At 36.5% G+C, this 14948-nt stretch overlaps 2 protein-coding genes across 4 annotated transcripts; one reads left to right on the plus strand and one right to left on the minus strand.

Moving 5' to 3' along the window:
- Positions 1 to 1170: 1170 nt before the first annotated feature.
- Positions 1171 to 8644, plus strand: LOC109149637 (jmjC domain-containing protein 4). 3 transcript variants are annotated; one of them, XM_019297520.1, is made up of 9 exons: positions 1171 to 1596; positions 1665 to 1808; positions 1984 to 2146; positions 2423 to 2540; positions 2987 to 3056; positions 3202 to 3282; positions 4021 to 4077; positions 4178 to 4286; positions 8021 to 8644. In XM_019297520.1, the coding sequence occupies exons 1-9, from the start codon at positions 1378 to 1380 to the stop codon at positions 8464 to 8466; spliced, it is 1407 nt and encodes a 468-aa protein (XP_019153065.1). In that variant the 5' UTR covers positions 1171 to 1377; the 3' UTR covers positions 8467 to 8644. The 3 variants fall into 3 exon arrangements, with proteins under 3 accessions (XP_019153065.1, XP_019153067.1, XP_019153066.1); XM_019297522.1 differs by having other exon boundaries at positions 3202 to 3270; XM_019297521.1 differs by having other exon boundaries at positions 1171 to 1587.
- Positions 8645 to 10146: 1502 nt separating this feature from the next.
- Positions 10147 to 13698, minus strand: LOC109149638. The gene is made up of 7 exons (XM_019297523.1): positions 13096 to 13698; positions 12869 to 12955; positions 12459 to 12686; positions 12102 to 12266; positions 11877 to 11930; positions 11161 to 11307; positions 10147 to 10736 (listed from the first exon to the last, which is right to left on the minus strand). Exons 1-7 carry the CDS (start codon positions 13402 to 13404, stop codon positions 10359 to 10361), a joined length of 1368 nt encoding a protein of 455 aa, XP_019153068.1. The 5' UTR covers positions 13405 to 13698; the 3' UTR covers positions 10147 to 10358.
- Between the last annotated feature and the right edge of the window lie 1250 nt (positions 13699 to 14948).

Genomic DNA, 14948 nt, shown 5'->3' on the forward strand with positions numbered 1-14948 from the left:
CATTTATTTAATTTAGAATTATGTGTCCACAATGCCTTTATTCAAAAAAAAAATATATATTCATTATCAATAAATTAAATAAGAGAAATAATTGTATTAGTTATATTGTCTTTATTGTTCTACAATATAAAATTTTCTTTATATTCAAATTTATTAATTGATTATATTCGCTACATTGTCCTTACAATGTCTTAATTCAGTGAAAAAATTATTCATTATCAATAAATTAATTAAGAGAAATATTTTCATTAGTTATATTGTCTTTATTTTTCTCAAATGTAAAAATTTTTACATTCAAATTCATCAATTATTAAATCAAATGAATGGTTCAAATTGTTCAGGTTTTAATTTTTTTTAAAGTTTTTCTAATTTATCCTTAATTATATGATTATCCATTTAACTTTTCCGTTAAATACCGTCACCATTAGTCTAATTCTAATATTAACGTCTAATATAGAATTATAATTACACCATTAATCTAATTCTAATATTAAAGTCTTAATAGAACTTAACCACAAATCCTAATGTCGAAATCTCCTCAAACAATATTAGTATATATTTAATATTTTATGCCCTAATTTTTATTTGTTCTCTCTTATGTCCCGTATTTGGTTTCAAACATACCTATACAATTATTTTATTGACAATTATAATCAATCTTGACTATATTATCTTGCATTTGTAAATTTAGAATTACCTATTTAACCCGCACGGGCTTAGCTCAATGGTTTAGTGGGCAGTATTTGGGAGAAGAGACCAAGGTTTGAACCTCGGCGGCGGCAGTGCGGGAATTATGTCCAAAGTGGGCAGATTCCTTGTTCGCACCTGCATTTGGTCCTGTCTGCTGAACCATTGAGTCACCGTGATTTACAACTTCCCACAATGCTCTGTCGGGTCGGAGTGTGGGGGGCCCTTGGAGTTGGGGACTCAACCTTTGGGAGAAGAATTACCTATTTAAATACGCAAATTCAACCTTCAATTATCTATGCATGAACAATTTCAATATAATATTGCCTTAATATACTTTAAAGTATTTATTTAAAAAAAAAAACATTGGACATTATCCCAATCGCGCAATGCGCGTAAAAAACTAGTACTTATAATAAATGATGTGGTTTTGGGATAAGACACACAATGCATTGTGTTCTCTAGTACACAATATAACGATTGCAAAGAATCAAAATCCCTGCACTGGGTTCGAACCAGAAACCTGGCGGCGTTTGGTTTAGACATTGGTGTTGGACTTGAAAGTAAGTAACATCAGAGTTTGTTTTCGATCATCCCATCTCAACATATCAGATGTACCCCAGCTCAGTGCATAAGACATAGCTGCAAGTGCAAACCGCGGAGACACGGCGAGAGAAAGCTGCAATTGAAATGGGTCTAAGAATCCGTGGTCGAGTGGAGAAAGTGAATGGAAAAGAACTGAGTTACGTCGAGTTTGCGGAGAAATACATGGGTCAAAACCAGCCCGTAGTCCTCACCGGTCTCATGGACGATTGGAGAGCCTGCAGAGACTGGGTAACCGATGGCGGAAAGCCCAATCTCCAGTTCTTCTCCACCCACTTCGGAACCTCCAAAGTCCAGGAAAGCACAATACGTCGTTTATCCTCTTCGGCGTCCACATAATTTTTCATTTGAATTCATAATTGCTATATCTTCAGGTTGCTGAATGTGGTACTAGAGAGTTCACGGATCAGAGGAGGATAGAAATGACCGTTGCTGAGTTCATAAACTGCGCTCAGCTCAGCGAATCTACTGATGGTGTTCAATCCTCTTTTTATTTAAAGGATTGGCATTTTGTAAAGGTGTGACTTTGGAAAGTTGAGCCTTGATTGTAATCAAATGTTAATATTTTTGCACTATTCTAATGGGAACTAGCCCCGGCTGTCAGTTTGGGGCAACTTACATTTTCCTGACACTGCTGCTGCTTGTTCACTTTCTGATTTATCATGTTCTGAGCAAGTTTCCTACTTGTTTCAGGAGTACCCAGAGTATATTGCCTATAAAACTCCATTGCATTTCTGTGATGACTGGCTGAATCTGTATCTTGACAAATACCGAATGCATAATGATCCTGATATTTACAATGAGGGAAATGAAATAAGTTGTTCCGACTATCGTTTTGTATACATTGGATCAAAAGGTTTGAGCTAAAGATGTGATGACTTCTTTATTCTAGGATACCTTTTCTTGTAAGACAAATATTACTTTCTTGTTTTCCTTTCATTAATAGGATTTTTCTTGTTACTCTAAAAAAAAAAATTCTTTTCTTTTCTCCAATAAAAGGAATAAAAGAAAAATAGAAGTGTTGTTGTCTCTTAGCTCGAGTTTATGGCACTTCTAGAGTTCTAGGCTAAAGCAATTTCTACACCAACTGTTCAACATGAATATAATTTTTAATGTTTGTTCTTGCATGAAGGTACATGGACTCCTCTTCATGCTGATGTTTTCAGATCATATAGTTGGTCAGCAAATGTTTGTGGAAGAAAAAAGTGGTACTTTCTACCTCCAAGTCAACATCATCTGGTATATGACAGGTATGGGTGTATCTCTTTTCATGGCAGCATCATATCTTGAATCTCAATGAAAGCCCATCCAACATTTTTTTTCAAGAGAAAATATGATTGTTGACATCATGTTTAGATAGCTAAAGCTATTGTTTAATTGTTTCTTGAGAATGTGAATTACTAATGTCTGGCAAGTATGACATTATATTATCCACATTCCCCCAAAAGGTATTATGAATTATGGAAAACTAAACAGGTTTCACGGACATTATGTAAAACATGAGTTTTAATTTTGTACTCTGGCTGATTAGCAAATGAATTTAAAGTTCTTTTGGATATCAAAGGCTCAAAAGTAAGGCTTGACTTTGACGTATCTCTTCTCTAATTTCAGGGAAAAGTTTACAATTGTACTTATTCAGTTACCAATCTGAAAATACTTACAGTTCCTTAATTCCTTTGTTCATGACTTCATGTAGGAACATGAAAAATTCTGTATATAACATCTTTGCAGATGTTAATGAAGTGAAGTTTCCTGGATTTAAGAAGGTAAATGCTTATTATGTTTTCTGGGTGTTCATCATTGTCAAATATTTCTCCTCTCTTCTACTTCCTACTCTAGAGTTTTGATGATCTCTACAGATTCCTTTGTATATCTCTTTAACCAAAAATTCTATTTTTGCCATGAGTCCAGGCTATCTGGTGGGAATGCACTCAGGAGCAAAATGAAATCATCTTTGTCCCTAGTGGATGGTATCATCAAGTTGAGAATTTGGTATTGCCTGTTAAGTTGTATACAGAAGTAACTCTTAGTCTCTTATCAAAAAACTTTTTTTGAAGCTTCTTTTAAAAAATGAGTTGCTAATAATATCGATGTTTGCTGAGCATGCTTGGCATATCTACTTATATGTTAACCAGGAGAAATTTGAAATGCTTTATCTTATATAATTGAAAATACTTTTTATTCATGTTATAAGATATTACACTTGTGTCATGTGTGCATATAAATATAGGACCTTGTATATAGTTTTTTTATATAGAAATCTGAATAAACCTATATTATTCTACACACTCCTTAGAATTGAAAACAATTATTGTGAGAGGACCAAATTGTGTGTAGGAAACTAGGAATAATTCCTGCTGTTTGAGAAGGAATAGCCTTGGTTCATCTGGAGGACCCTAACAACTGGTTTGCATTTTCAACTATTTGATAGCTTACTGGATGAAAATTACAACTGTTGTGACCAATTTCATATTCTATGCACTAAGAAAATCAGGTTGTCCATCGCTCATTATTTCACTCCACTTGGACATTTTTTCTTTAGCAAGTACTGATGCTGCAAGAAGTGTCCAATTAGCATGTGCTATTGCCCTTCTACTGCATCAGCAAAATTCTACTGCTGTTGTCCAATTTGTTTACATAGCATCATGGGAAGTTTATTTGATGTACTAGTGTTTAATATATTATAAGCTTCCATTTCTGCTAAGCCCACAAATGTGCCATAACTTGCAGGAGGACACTATATCTATAAACCACAACTGGTTCAATGCATATAATTTATCTTGGGTGGTAAGTATAGCTTATGCAATTGCAGGCTAGAAACAAAAGCCACTATAATATGCTTTTATTTTTTGTTAAAACTAATTTTCCTGACGTGCTATCTTATAAGTGGGATTTGCTTCGGAGAGACTACCTCGAGGCTCAGGAATGTATTGAAGACCTGAAGGGATGTGATGATTTTGAGGAGCTTTGTCAGCGTAACCTTGCTGCAAATACAGGTATGCTTTATGTTATTGGTGGATTATTATTGTTCTATTAATTAATTTATTTTTTACACAAGTTGCCTGCAGTACCTACTCCTAATATCATTATAGAAATGGAATTCATTCATACTAGTAGTTGCCCAGAACTCCACATTTTTGCAACCATCACCATAAGGTTAAATGCTACTTCAATTCAAGATAAAGCAGTTTATGGTTCAGATTTAATAAATATCTGTGATTAAGAGAAACTATATTATGTAACTTTTATCTCTGAATCTACTTATGAGCAGAGGGATGCCCTTTCATTGATGGTTGATTCCTTAATTAATTAGTTCACCAAACTAAATGTGCCTAGACTACTATGATGTTGTAATATCCATATCAAGATGGAGCATGTAAAGATTTGTTAGCATCAGTTGCATATCTAACTGCTGACTTGTTGGTGTAAATTATCCAGTAATGGTTATGTTAGACATTGTTCTCCCAAGATATGGGGGTTCAATAAGTTTATTTGAAGTATGGTAATACACTGTGATGTGTTTATCTAAACATTAAATGGTTGGGTAAAATATAAAATATGGTAAAAGCTGGTATAGAACAGCTTAATATGGGTGAGTGGGTGATTAATCAAAATCTGAATAAGATAGAAGTGGCCACAGGGTTTTGATAGAAGATGTCAAGTGTGGTTATCCTGGTGAAATTGATTTCACATTGTTATGCGCTCGGGGATCTGTGAACGCGTCACTGGGCGAGCCGAGGGAACGGATGCTCTTGATTTCCCTATGGTTGTAGAAACAGCAGAGGAAACAAGAAACGACAGAAATAAAATGAAGAGTTTTAGAGATCTTCCTCTCCCAAATGTCATAAGACAATTCTTTCAAATTCAAATTAAAATTCGATGCCTACCTTCAGTCTTTCGAAAGCTATATATACTGAAGGCCTAACGTTACTTAACGTTCATATCCTAAAAAATAGGAACAAAAAAAAAAAAAACAACTTGGAAATCTGAATAACAATAAACAGGAAAGAGATTACTATAAATAGATTGGCTTCTTATTCTTTCTTTACTGCTTCCTTATTGTTGCTTGCGATGTTTGCGTTTGCTGTAAGTTTTTCCTATGAATGCATCATCACACCCCTCCAAATCAACAAGCTTGTCCTCAAGCTTGAAGTCCGGGAACAAGGACCGAAAGTGATTCAAAGGTTCCCAAGAAGCATCTTCTGCTGCGGCGCCAAGCCAGTGCACCAGAACTTCCTGAACGCCACGGTTCAACCGGGACTGAGACACGATGTGGGGTTGAAGCAAAACCTGGCCATCGTGCAATGGAGGTAGGGCGGGTTCAACACTCGGCGGATCACCGTGGAAGGGCTTCAGCAAGGAAACATGGAACACGTCGTGGATACGACTGGAAGAAGGAAGGGCGAGCTGGTACGCGACCGGGCCCACGCGCTGGAGGATTCGAAAAGGACCAAAAAACTTCGGAGAGAGCTTGTGGAACACCCGGCGATTGACCGAAAGTTGACGATAGGGATGCAAGCGTAGCCACACCCATTGCCCCACATCATACGTGACATCGCGGTGAGCACGGTTGTAGAACTTTTCCATACGGACCTGAGCAGCCTAGAGGTGGTCCCGAATCAAGGCGAGAAAAGCGTCGCGATCTCGAAGCGCAACATCAACCGCGTCGAGATTCGACACCTTGGGCTCGTAGGACAAGAGGCGCGGAGGATCGCGACCGTAAACCACCCGGAAAGGGGAAGTCTGCAATGCGGAGTGGAACGAGGAGTTGTAACGGAATTCAGCCCAAGGTTGGCAATCGATCCACTTCTTTGGGCAATCACCGACCAGGCATCAGAGATACATAGCAATGGTGCGATTTGTGACCTCGGTCTGACCATCCGTTTGCGGGTGATAAGACGAGGAAAAGGAGAGAGTCGTGCCACAGAATCGAAACAGGTCTTTCCAAAAAGCACTTGTGAAGGTGACGTCCCGATCACTAACAATGGACTCCGGAATGCCATGGAGTTTGACAATGTGTGAGAAAAACACACCTGCAACGGATGATGCCGTATAAGGATGGCCCAAGGGGATGAAATGGGCGTACTTGGACAACCGATCGACGACGGAAAGGATCACCGATTTGCCGTGGACTTTGGGCAGTCCCTCGATGAAGTCCAGAGAAATGTCGCTTCAGATAAGTGATGGGATTGGCAGGGGCTGCAGGAGACCTGCCAGTAGAAGGTTCGCCCATTTGCAACGTTGGCATGTAGGGCATTTTCTGACAAAGTCGCGGACGGCGCCTCGCATCCCCGTCCAAAAGAACTCCCGAGAGATGCGAAAAATCGTCTTCTGCGCGCCTTCGTGTGAGACGTCGTGAAATCCTGCAAGAATGATTGGAATTAGTGGAGAATTCGGAAGAATATAGATCTTACCTTTGTAGCGAATGAGGTCCGCATCAAGTGACCAGTGAGGCCCCGCGACGTCGTCCGCGATTTTCCCGCGTAACGATTGAGCGGCCTGTGAAGCGGCGAGTTCCTGGCGAATGGAATCGAGAATAGGGGAAATCGGCGCTGAAAGAGCCATGAGAGAAGGTTCGCCCTCATCACGTCGTGACAAGGCATCAGCGACGGTATTGAGGCGGCCCGCACGGAATTCCACTTCAAAGTCATAACCCAGCAGCTTACTGATCCAGTGATGCTGTGGCGAAGTTGTGAGACGTTGTTGAAGAAGGAATTTCAAGCTATAGTGGTCGGTACGGACCGTGAACGGACGGCCCCATAAGTAGTGTCGCCAATGGCGAATGGCCTGGGATAACGCAATCAACTCCTGTTCGTACGAGGCAAGTTTGTGGTGTCGAGTAGCCAATTTCCGGCTGAAGAAAGCCACCGGATGAAGATCCTGGTGTAAAACCGCTCCTACGCCGGCTCCCGAAGCGTCTCACTCCACTACAAATGGCTTCGAGAAGTCTGGAAGTTGTAACACCGGTGCTGTGGTAAGCGCGATTTTCAGCGCTTGAAATGCCGCTGTCGCCTCCGGCGTCCAGACGAAACTTTGCTTACGGAGGAGTGATGTCAAGGGGGCAGCGATTATGCCAAAGTCTTTAATAAATTTGCGGTAAAAACCCGCCAGACCAAGGAAACCGCGCAGGCCCTTAACGGATTGCGGTTGTGGCCAATCTAAGACCGTCTGGACCTTGCTTGAAACCATGGAAACGCCGTCGGCGTTAATAATGTGGCCCAAGTAACAGACCTTGTCGACCCCAAATGAACATTTAGATTTCTTCACCAACAATTGATGACGACGGAGGAGGTCCATCACTGTCCGTACATGTGCAATATGTTCCGCCCAGGATCTGCTATAAATTAAAATATCGTCAAAGAAAACTAAAACAAATTTACGAAGGGCGGAATGAAAAACCTCATTCATGAGAGCCTGGAACGTTGATGGCGCATTGCAGAGACCAAAAGGCATCACCAAAAAAAAAAAAAACAACTTGGAAATCTGAATAACAATAAACAGGAAAGAGATTACTATAAATAGATTGGCTTCTTATTCTTTCTTTACTGCTTCCTTATTGTTGCTTGCGATGTTTGCGTTTGCTGTAAGTTTTTCCTATGAATGCATCACACATATAGGTATTTTGGTTTCTCATAGTCACACTTGCGTTGTATTGTGTGTGATTTATTAAATTTTAGTCATCATCATCTTCCTTCTTATCCTAATACAATTTGCCTCTCTCCTCCTATAGGCATGAATATCTATGATTTCTTTGTCTTCATGGTGCGGTTTGCCCTTTCCAACATGGTGCAGCTTTACAATCTCACTACTGAAGACAAAGATTGTAGTTCAAGGTCATTTCAGATGGGAAGGCATTTGGTTTTGAACCTCAAATGTATACGAAGCATTGCTTTGAAAATGAAATCCACGGCTATGGATGTAAAACATGGCATTCTAACTGACAGAAGAAAAGAATTGGAGGATGAGTTATTTGGTGAATTCTGTACTTGTCTTGGAAAAACATACGGCTTGATACATCATGAGCAGTCTCAAGTGGATCATAACATAGACCAAGTGTTGTTGAAATACTTAGAGTCAAATTTTCATCTTTCTGGTTGTCCTGTGTCTGATTCTGAAGATTTAGCTACCCTCATAGACAATGGTTTGATGAAATTAGGTGGGTGTTTCATTGATTAGCTAAGCAAAGTGTCTGTGGTTTAGTAACTTTGTGTATATGTAAACATAGTCTATAATAATAAAGATGAGATCGAGGCATCTGTTGGGAAATGAAATTATCAAAACATGCATGCACTTATTTGTTTGCAGTCGGACAGAGCCAAAAACTATGTTGTATACTTATATTACACGCTTTCTTCTTGAATGGTTGAATGTGCACGCTTGCTTCAGTTCAAATAATACTCCGTAATAATAATAGACCACTCATTTGGGTCTTTGTAATGGAACAAGATTGATTATCTCAAAACTAGAAAGTCATATCCTTGAAGCGCAGATTTTGAATGGAAACAATGCAAGGTGCAATGTGTTGATTCCACGGATGGCATTGACTCTGTTGGACCCCAGACTTTCATTTAAATTTTAAAGGAAACAATTTCTTGTTATGTTGTCATATACTATGACAATAAGTAAAAGTCAAAGGACAAACTTTAGCTTATGTTAGTTTGTTATTAAAAAGGTCAATTTTTAACAATGATCAATTGTACGTAGCAGTTTCAAAGGAGTAATCCAGCTAGTCTTTTGGTCTTAATAAGGTTTTAATTTGTGAGGAACTTAGAAGTTTTGTGAGTACTACTTAAAATGTGGTTTACACAGAAATTTTTAATAATTTGTATGTAATTGTATTTCTCGTGAAATAATATTATTTTTTATTTTATATATTTTACACATTTAATATTTTTAAATTATACTCTAACAAAATGGTCGTGGATTGCACGAATGCAAATATTAGTAATAATAAATTGTCCTGTCTTGGAATGAATGTATTTATTATATAACAATTTCTTGAAAACTGAGGGGTGAGACTTGGATTGTTCAATTTCTTGGATTGACCGTGCCTATATATTTACGACAAACATGCATCTGTCTTGGTGACCTGCCTAACTGTCCTGAGATATTCAGTATAAAATTGCTAGTTTTCTGTCTGGTAGTTGGTTTCGAAAAGTTGTCTTTATTATATTATATTATTGTTGGGAAGGTTCATAATTTAGACGTTTAACAGGCTAGTTAAGTTACCCCTCTCTGATCTATGTAAATGGTCAAAGATATGATAATATATATAGCAGTAGCTAGCATATGTCTTAGCTCTAGCTACGGTCAATTTTTACGAATTGAATGAAATTTATTTTAATTTACATCTCATCTATAGTTGTCATATTGGAAGTGCAAGAGAGAAATCTATATCTATATATGTATAGTAGTACATTATTTTCTTAGGCTGGATAAGCTGTAGGCCAGGTAGAAACTCCGGTTGTTACTCTGGTTGGCCCTGTTTGGTAAATGGTTCTTTAGTTAATAGTTATTAGTTTTTAACTGATTGAGTTAATTAGATGGTATATATAACTAGTTGATAATATTAGCTAATTGTAGAATGATGTTTGATAAATTTGTTATTAACTGATAGTTGTTTGGTATAATTTTTTTTTTTTTTTTCAAAAAGCTAATTTTAGCATTTTGAAGTTACAAAAAATGAATTAACCAAACACTTATATTGATTTTTTAACGTAGTGATCAAATAAGTCAAAATTGACGGATAGTGTAACTATATTATAGCCAAGTATGTATGAATGCATATATGCTCGATCAGATCGATCAATACGTGCAAGTAGGTTAGTAAAATACGTTGTATACGTACACAGTACAAATAAGAAATCCAATCCGGAAGGCATATATACATATATAGTAGGAAATTAATTAAAAATGGAATGAATCTGAAAATAAATAACCCAAACCCAAACCCAGCCTGTACTAGTACTAGCTTAGGATAGATCAAAACTGATACATATAACATACCTTAATTAGCTAGCTAGCTGCCTACTACCATTGCATGCATGATGTATGTGAGTTTGATTTGATTATGGACACTTAGAGTTCCTTCCGGGACCCCCATAGTAAAAATAATTTCCCCAAACATTATTTCTTCCCGCTTTGATATCATAACAGTTTGGATGGTCGGCTAATAGGTGAAGATTTGACAAAGGAACCAAGCTATTATCCCAGTCCACTGTTTGCAAGTTCCTAAAATATGATGCCTTGCCAAACCCTTCATCTGCAAAATGACCACTACCCATTTGTGTTGCAGTGTGGGACCCCGTTGATCTTGAGTTAACTATTTCTCCTCCAAATTGTATCATGCTTGCATGCCCTCTCAGATGGCTGAACAGGAATGATGGCCAGTACCCAATAAGAAGTCCTGACCCAAACTCCAGCCACCAGTGTCCATGCTTAGGATCCTGCATTGCATTGCATTGATATATGTATATAATCTTAGCTTAGCACGCTTGTTCAATAAAAATGGGTATGTAGAATTAATTGAATTGAATAGAAATATATATATATATATATATATGTATAAAATAATGCATTATCTATCGACAAGGGCTTAGCTTAGCCAGCTTCAAGCCTTCAATTCGATCTAAAAGGCATTATCTGTGGACATGTATGTAATGTAGTTGATAAATAATATATATTCCGTATTCACTATTCAATGAGCTGATCTGAGATCGATCGTATCCGAGTAGAAATATAATGGAGATGGATGGAGTTGACTAATTAAGGTTAGTTTGGTTAGGTACAGCTAGCTCTAGCCCCTCTAGCTAAGTAGAGAATCTTGCAATATAAATGATTCGGATCCGAGTTTAGTTTAGTTTAGTTTACCTTCCAGATGGTTATGCCAATATCAAATTGTCTGGCATTGTAAGATGATCTGGGTGATATTGCTGCCCCTATAGCAATCCTATTGTTTGTTTGTACAAAGCCGGAGCATAGCAAGTTGTAGCATCCTGTGGTTTGGTATGCATCAGTCTGTACATCATATCATTCACCACCCATGCATTATTATTATATTTATTAATTTAATTCAGATCCATCCATGGAATAATATCAGCCACTATTACCTATTAGGGTGTGTTTGGTTTGGTTCGCACAAGGGAATTGAAATCCGAATAGAATCAAATACTTAGTAATGACAATGTGTTTTGGTTAAAGTATTTTGGTAGTATGGTAAAATTGGAATGATTACCAATAATGATGTTTGGTTAGGTAGAGAATAAAGGTTTTTAAAATATAAAAATAAAAAATTAAGGAAATTGATCCCTAATATAATGACATCCAAAGCATCCAACAAAAAAAAAAAAAAAATCTAAAAGCATTAATCCAAACTTAAAAATCAAAATGAAATGATACACGCTTTTAATTAGGGAATGAGATTTTTAATTGAATGTGTAATTAAATTCTATAGTTGTATTTTAAAAATTATCAACCAAACACTAACTATAATTTTGATTCACATTCCTGTGTAAACTCATGAACCAAACACACCCTTAGTTTTTTAGAACCATATATATACATACCGATATACTTATAATACTTACCGTCCAATATGTGAAGAACCTGGGGTAGTTATCTCCATATAATCCGGGGCTCACCTGAATACCAACGTAATATATACACCATATTAATTAATTAGCTAATTAAGCTAGCTAGATCCATCTCCATTATCAAGTAACTGTAGTGATATATCTAATGCTACAATTAAGTAGCCAGGTTACTGCGGGCGTCATGTATATGCATATATATAAAAGTAGGTAGGTACGTACCTGCCAACCAGCTTCAATGGTGTTAAGATCATTGCCAAATGTGCCAGAGATGACCCATATTTGTGACAGACTGAATTCATATTGGTCCGTCACCCTAGGTGTCCATACATTTATGTTGGCTTTGGCTCCATAGTACTCATCTCCATTTACAAAAGCTACCGCATGCTGGATATATGTCATGAATTCAAAAACCTTATGTATGTATATATGAAAAAACCTTTATATATATAGCTTCTTTTTTTTTTTTTGTTAATCTTTAATTTGCCAATTAAAACCGTAGGTACCAGTATATATTTGCCAATTAAACATGAAGGTAGCTAGCTTGCTTCTTAATTATATATATTAATTAATTATTACCTCATGATCACTGCTCATAGTGTCTCGGCGCACTCTTCTAATTATTTTCCTTCCAAATCTCCGGACTGAGCTGGCTCTTAACACATCCTTCTCTCTAGTTCTTCTTATAGGAACAGTCCCTTCCGGACATGATTCCCCGAAATCTGACCACCGCTGAAAACTCTCTTCCATTGCATCATTATTAATGTTATTATTGGAGGTGTGACCTTTGGGCCTCTCGGGAGGTTCCTAATTTGATGTAATTAAGAACAACTAACATAAAAAAGAATATTGCTTGAAAATATATATGCAATGTTGGACACGCCGGAAGAAAAAGCCATGCGGCCGCCGGTCAAAACAACACACACACATATATATATATATATATAATGCCATTGAATTATTGGGTTAAGTAAGTGGTACGTACGTACCAGTGGTTTCTTTCCTCTTAGCTCAGGATGGTCGAAAGCCGGTTGAAGATGAGATTGAACGCAATCTATTAGATCCCCATCTGGACTCTGCAACAAAATTAAATTAAAGACCAGACCCCACTCATCTCATCAACAAAAACCTACTGGATCACTTCATCTTGGAATGGAATGAATTAATTAAAACAAATTAAAGCAACAATATAATAATCGAATATATATAATAATGCCTGAATTGTCTTCACTGCGGGCTTGTTGATCTTCTTAAGGTAAGCTCTTATTCTCCTCAGCTTCATTGTTTCTTGCCTTGGTCGGAAAGTTTGGTTTGCCAATATATGACGATGATCATCGCGGCCGGAACTAGTGTCAGAGATGACGACAGGGCAAAATGAAGAAAGAAGCAAGAAAGCAACAAATAATAATGTAGAAATGACTACAGGAAATGTTTTCTCAGTATTAACCGCGCCCATGTTTTTGTATTCTTCTTCTGTGGATGTTTGTTGTGCTAAGACGACGACGGATTTTGTGTTTGGATGCATTGAGGTTGTCTTCTACTGTAACCACAACAGCAGGGTTTATTCCAAAATTTTGTCCATGGAAGCAATGATACTGTTTCTGTTTCTATCAACAAATCCATACAAAACAAAACAACTAACAGAGGTAGTAGATAGTAGGAAAGATTCAAAAGAGAGAGAGTTCAGACAGAGTCACTGCCTCACCATTTTCAACACTTTGAAAAAAGAAAATATTCAAAAGAGGCCAGGCCAGGATGGACTCAATTTGACAGATCGATAAGAACGAACAACTGTGTTTTTATATTTATTTTTTTAAAGTATATGTGTCTTGGTGTTGTGTTCTGACACCACCAGACTTAGGCTGAGCATATATTAAAGTTGAGGAAAGATTAGAGTGAGGTAAGTCATATGTGGGGTTAACCCAATAAAAACAGATTAGTCAATAATTAATTAATATAGGCCGGGGCTACTAATTACCTATTCAACATTTTATTAATTGCTCCGTATATAATATATTATGTATAGTTGTATACCTATACAGTCAGACATTGAGTATATAATTTTTACAATATGAATGCTGTAGAATTTTCAAAGATACAAATACTTTTTTTTTTAACCCAGCTTTTTTTAGCTATAGTGAATGCATGCTAATTAATTAACATTAGCTCAAGCCATTAAAGTTAGGATATTTAATTTAGAAAATGCATATATGTGTGTGTACGTGTAATTTTGGTTTAGGATGCAGTTATCTACGCAGCTTGAAAAATGATCATATGATTATCAATGCCATGCATTTTCAACATTCAAATAATAATAACAACATCAACATGGTAGGTGGTGGAGTAGAAGAGGATGGTCCATAGTAGGGACATTTGGTTTTGGTGGACCATAGTAATCAAAATTTAATTGAAAACATACATATAATAATTTTATTACGATCCAAGTCAACAATTTTTATGCTATTTTGAAAGAAAATTCATAAAAAGTTTAAAGTAAAATACTATATATATAATGCATGCAATGGACCTGCAGGATATATAGTGGATGGTGTTATGTTGCGGGCATAAAGTAAATTAAAGTATGCTTGCTCCCAATGTGCAAGTATTTGTCTTTTCTTTTATCAGTTAGTGGCAATAATTATAGGAATAAGGTTGAAATTGGCCACTGAACGTAACCTGAAAATGCAATTAGGCCACTGAACGAAAAAAAAAAGTGCAATTAGGCCATTGAACACTCAAAAAATGTGCAATTAGGCCACTGAACTCTCCAAACGTATGCAATTTTACCGGATAGCAGGTTACCATCAATTTTAGCAGGTATGCTTACGTGGCAGCTTAGTTGGCATTTTTAATAATTTTTAAATAATTTTTAATAATTAATTTAATAATAAATTTTATAAAAAAATTGGAAAAAATTAAATAAAAAATAAAATAAAGTTATTTTTATTTTTTTAAAAAAAATTAATAAAAAATTAATATTAAAATTTATTAAAAATTAATTAAAATTTATTAAAAATGCCAACTCAGCTGCCACGTAAGCAGATAACCTGCTAAAATTGAGATTAACCT

This window comes from Ipomoea nil, unplaced genomic scaffold, assembly GCF_001879475.1.
Source record: "Ipomoea nil cultivar Tokyo-kokei standard unplaced genomic scaffold, Asagao_1.1 scaffold2159, whole genome shotgun sequence".
Lineage (NCBI taxonomy): Eukaryota > Viridiplantae > Streptophyta > Magnoliopsida > Solanales > Convolvulaceae > Ipomoea > Ipomoea nil.

Bases quoted from the DNA above. Each gene is read 5' to 3' on its own strand.
- LOC109149638 (XM_019297523.1), bottom strand. From the start codon at position 13,404: ATGCATCCAAACACAAAATCCGTCGTCGTCTTAGCACAACAAACATCC. The intron at 12,956-13,095 runs GCATTATTATAT...ATTTTGTTGCAG, and splicing joins CCGCAGTGAAGACAATTCAG to AGTCCAGATGGGGATCTAAT. The intron at 10,737-11,160 runs GTAAACTAAACT...AATGCAATGCAG, and splicing joins TTGGCATAACCATCTGGAAG to GATCCTAAGCATGGACACTG.
- LOC109149637 (XM_019297520.1), top strand. From the start codon at position 1,378: ATGGGTCTAAGAATCCGTGGTCGAGTGGAGAAAGTGAATGGAAAAGAA. The intron at 2,147-2,422 runs GTTTGAGCTAAA...TCTTGCATGAAG, and splicing joins TGTATACATTGGATCAAAAG to GTACATGGACTCCTCTTCAT. The intron at 4,078-4,177 runs GTAAGTATAGCT...CTATCTTATAAG, and splicing joins CATATAATTTATCTTGGGTG to TGGGATTTGCTTCGGAGAGA.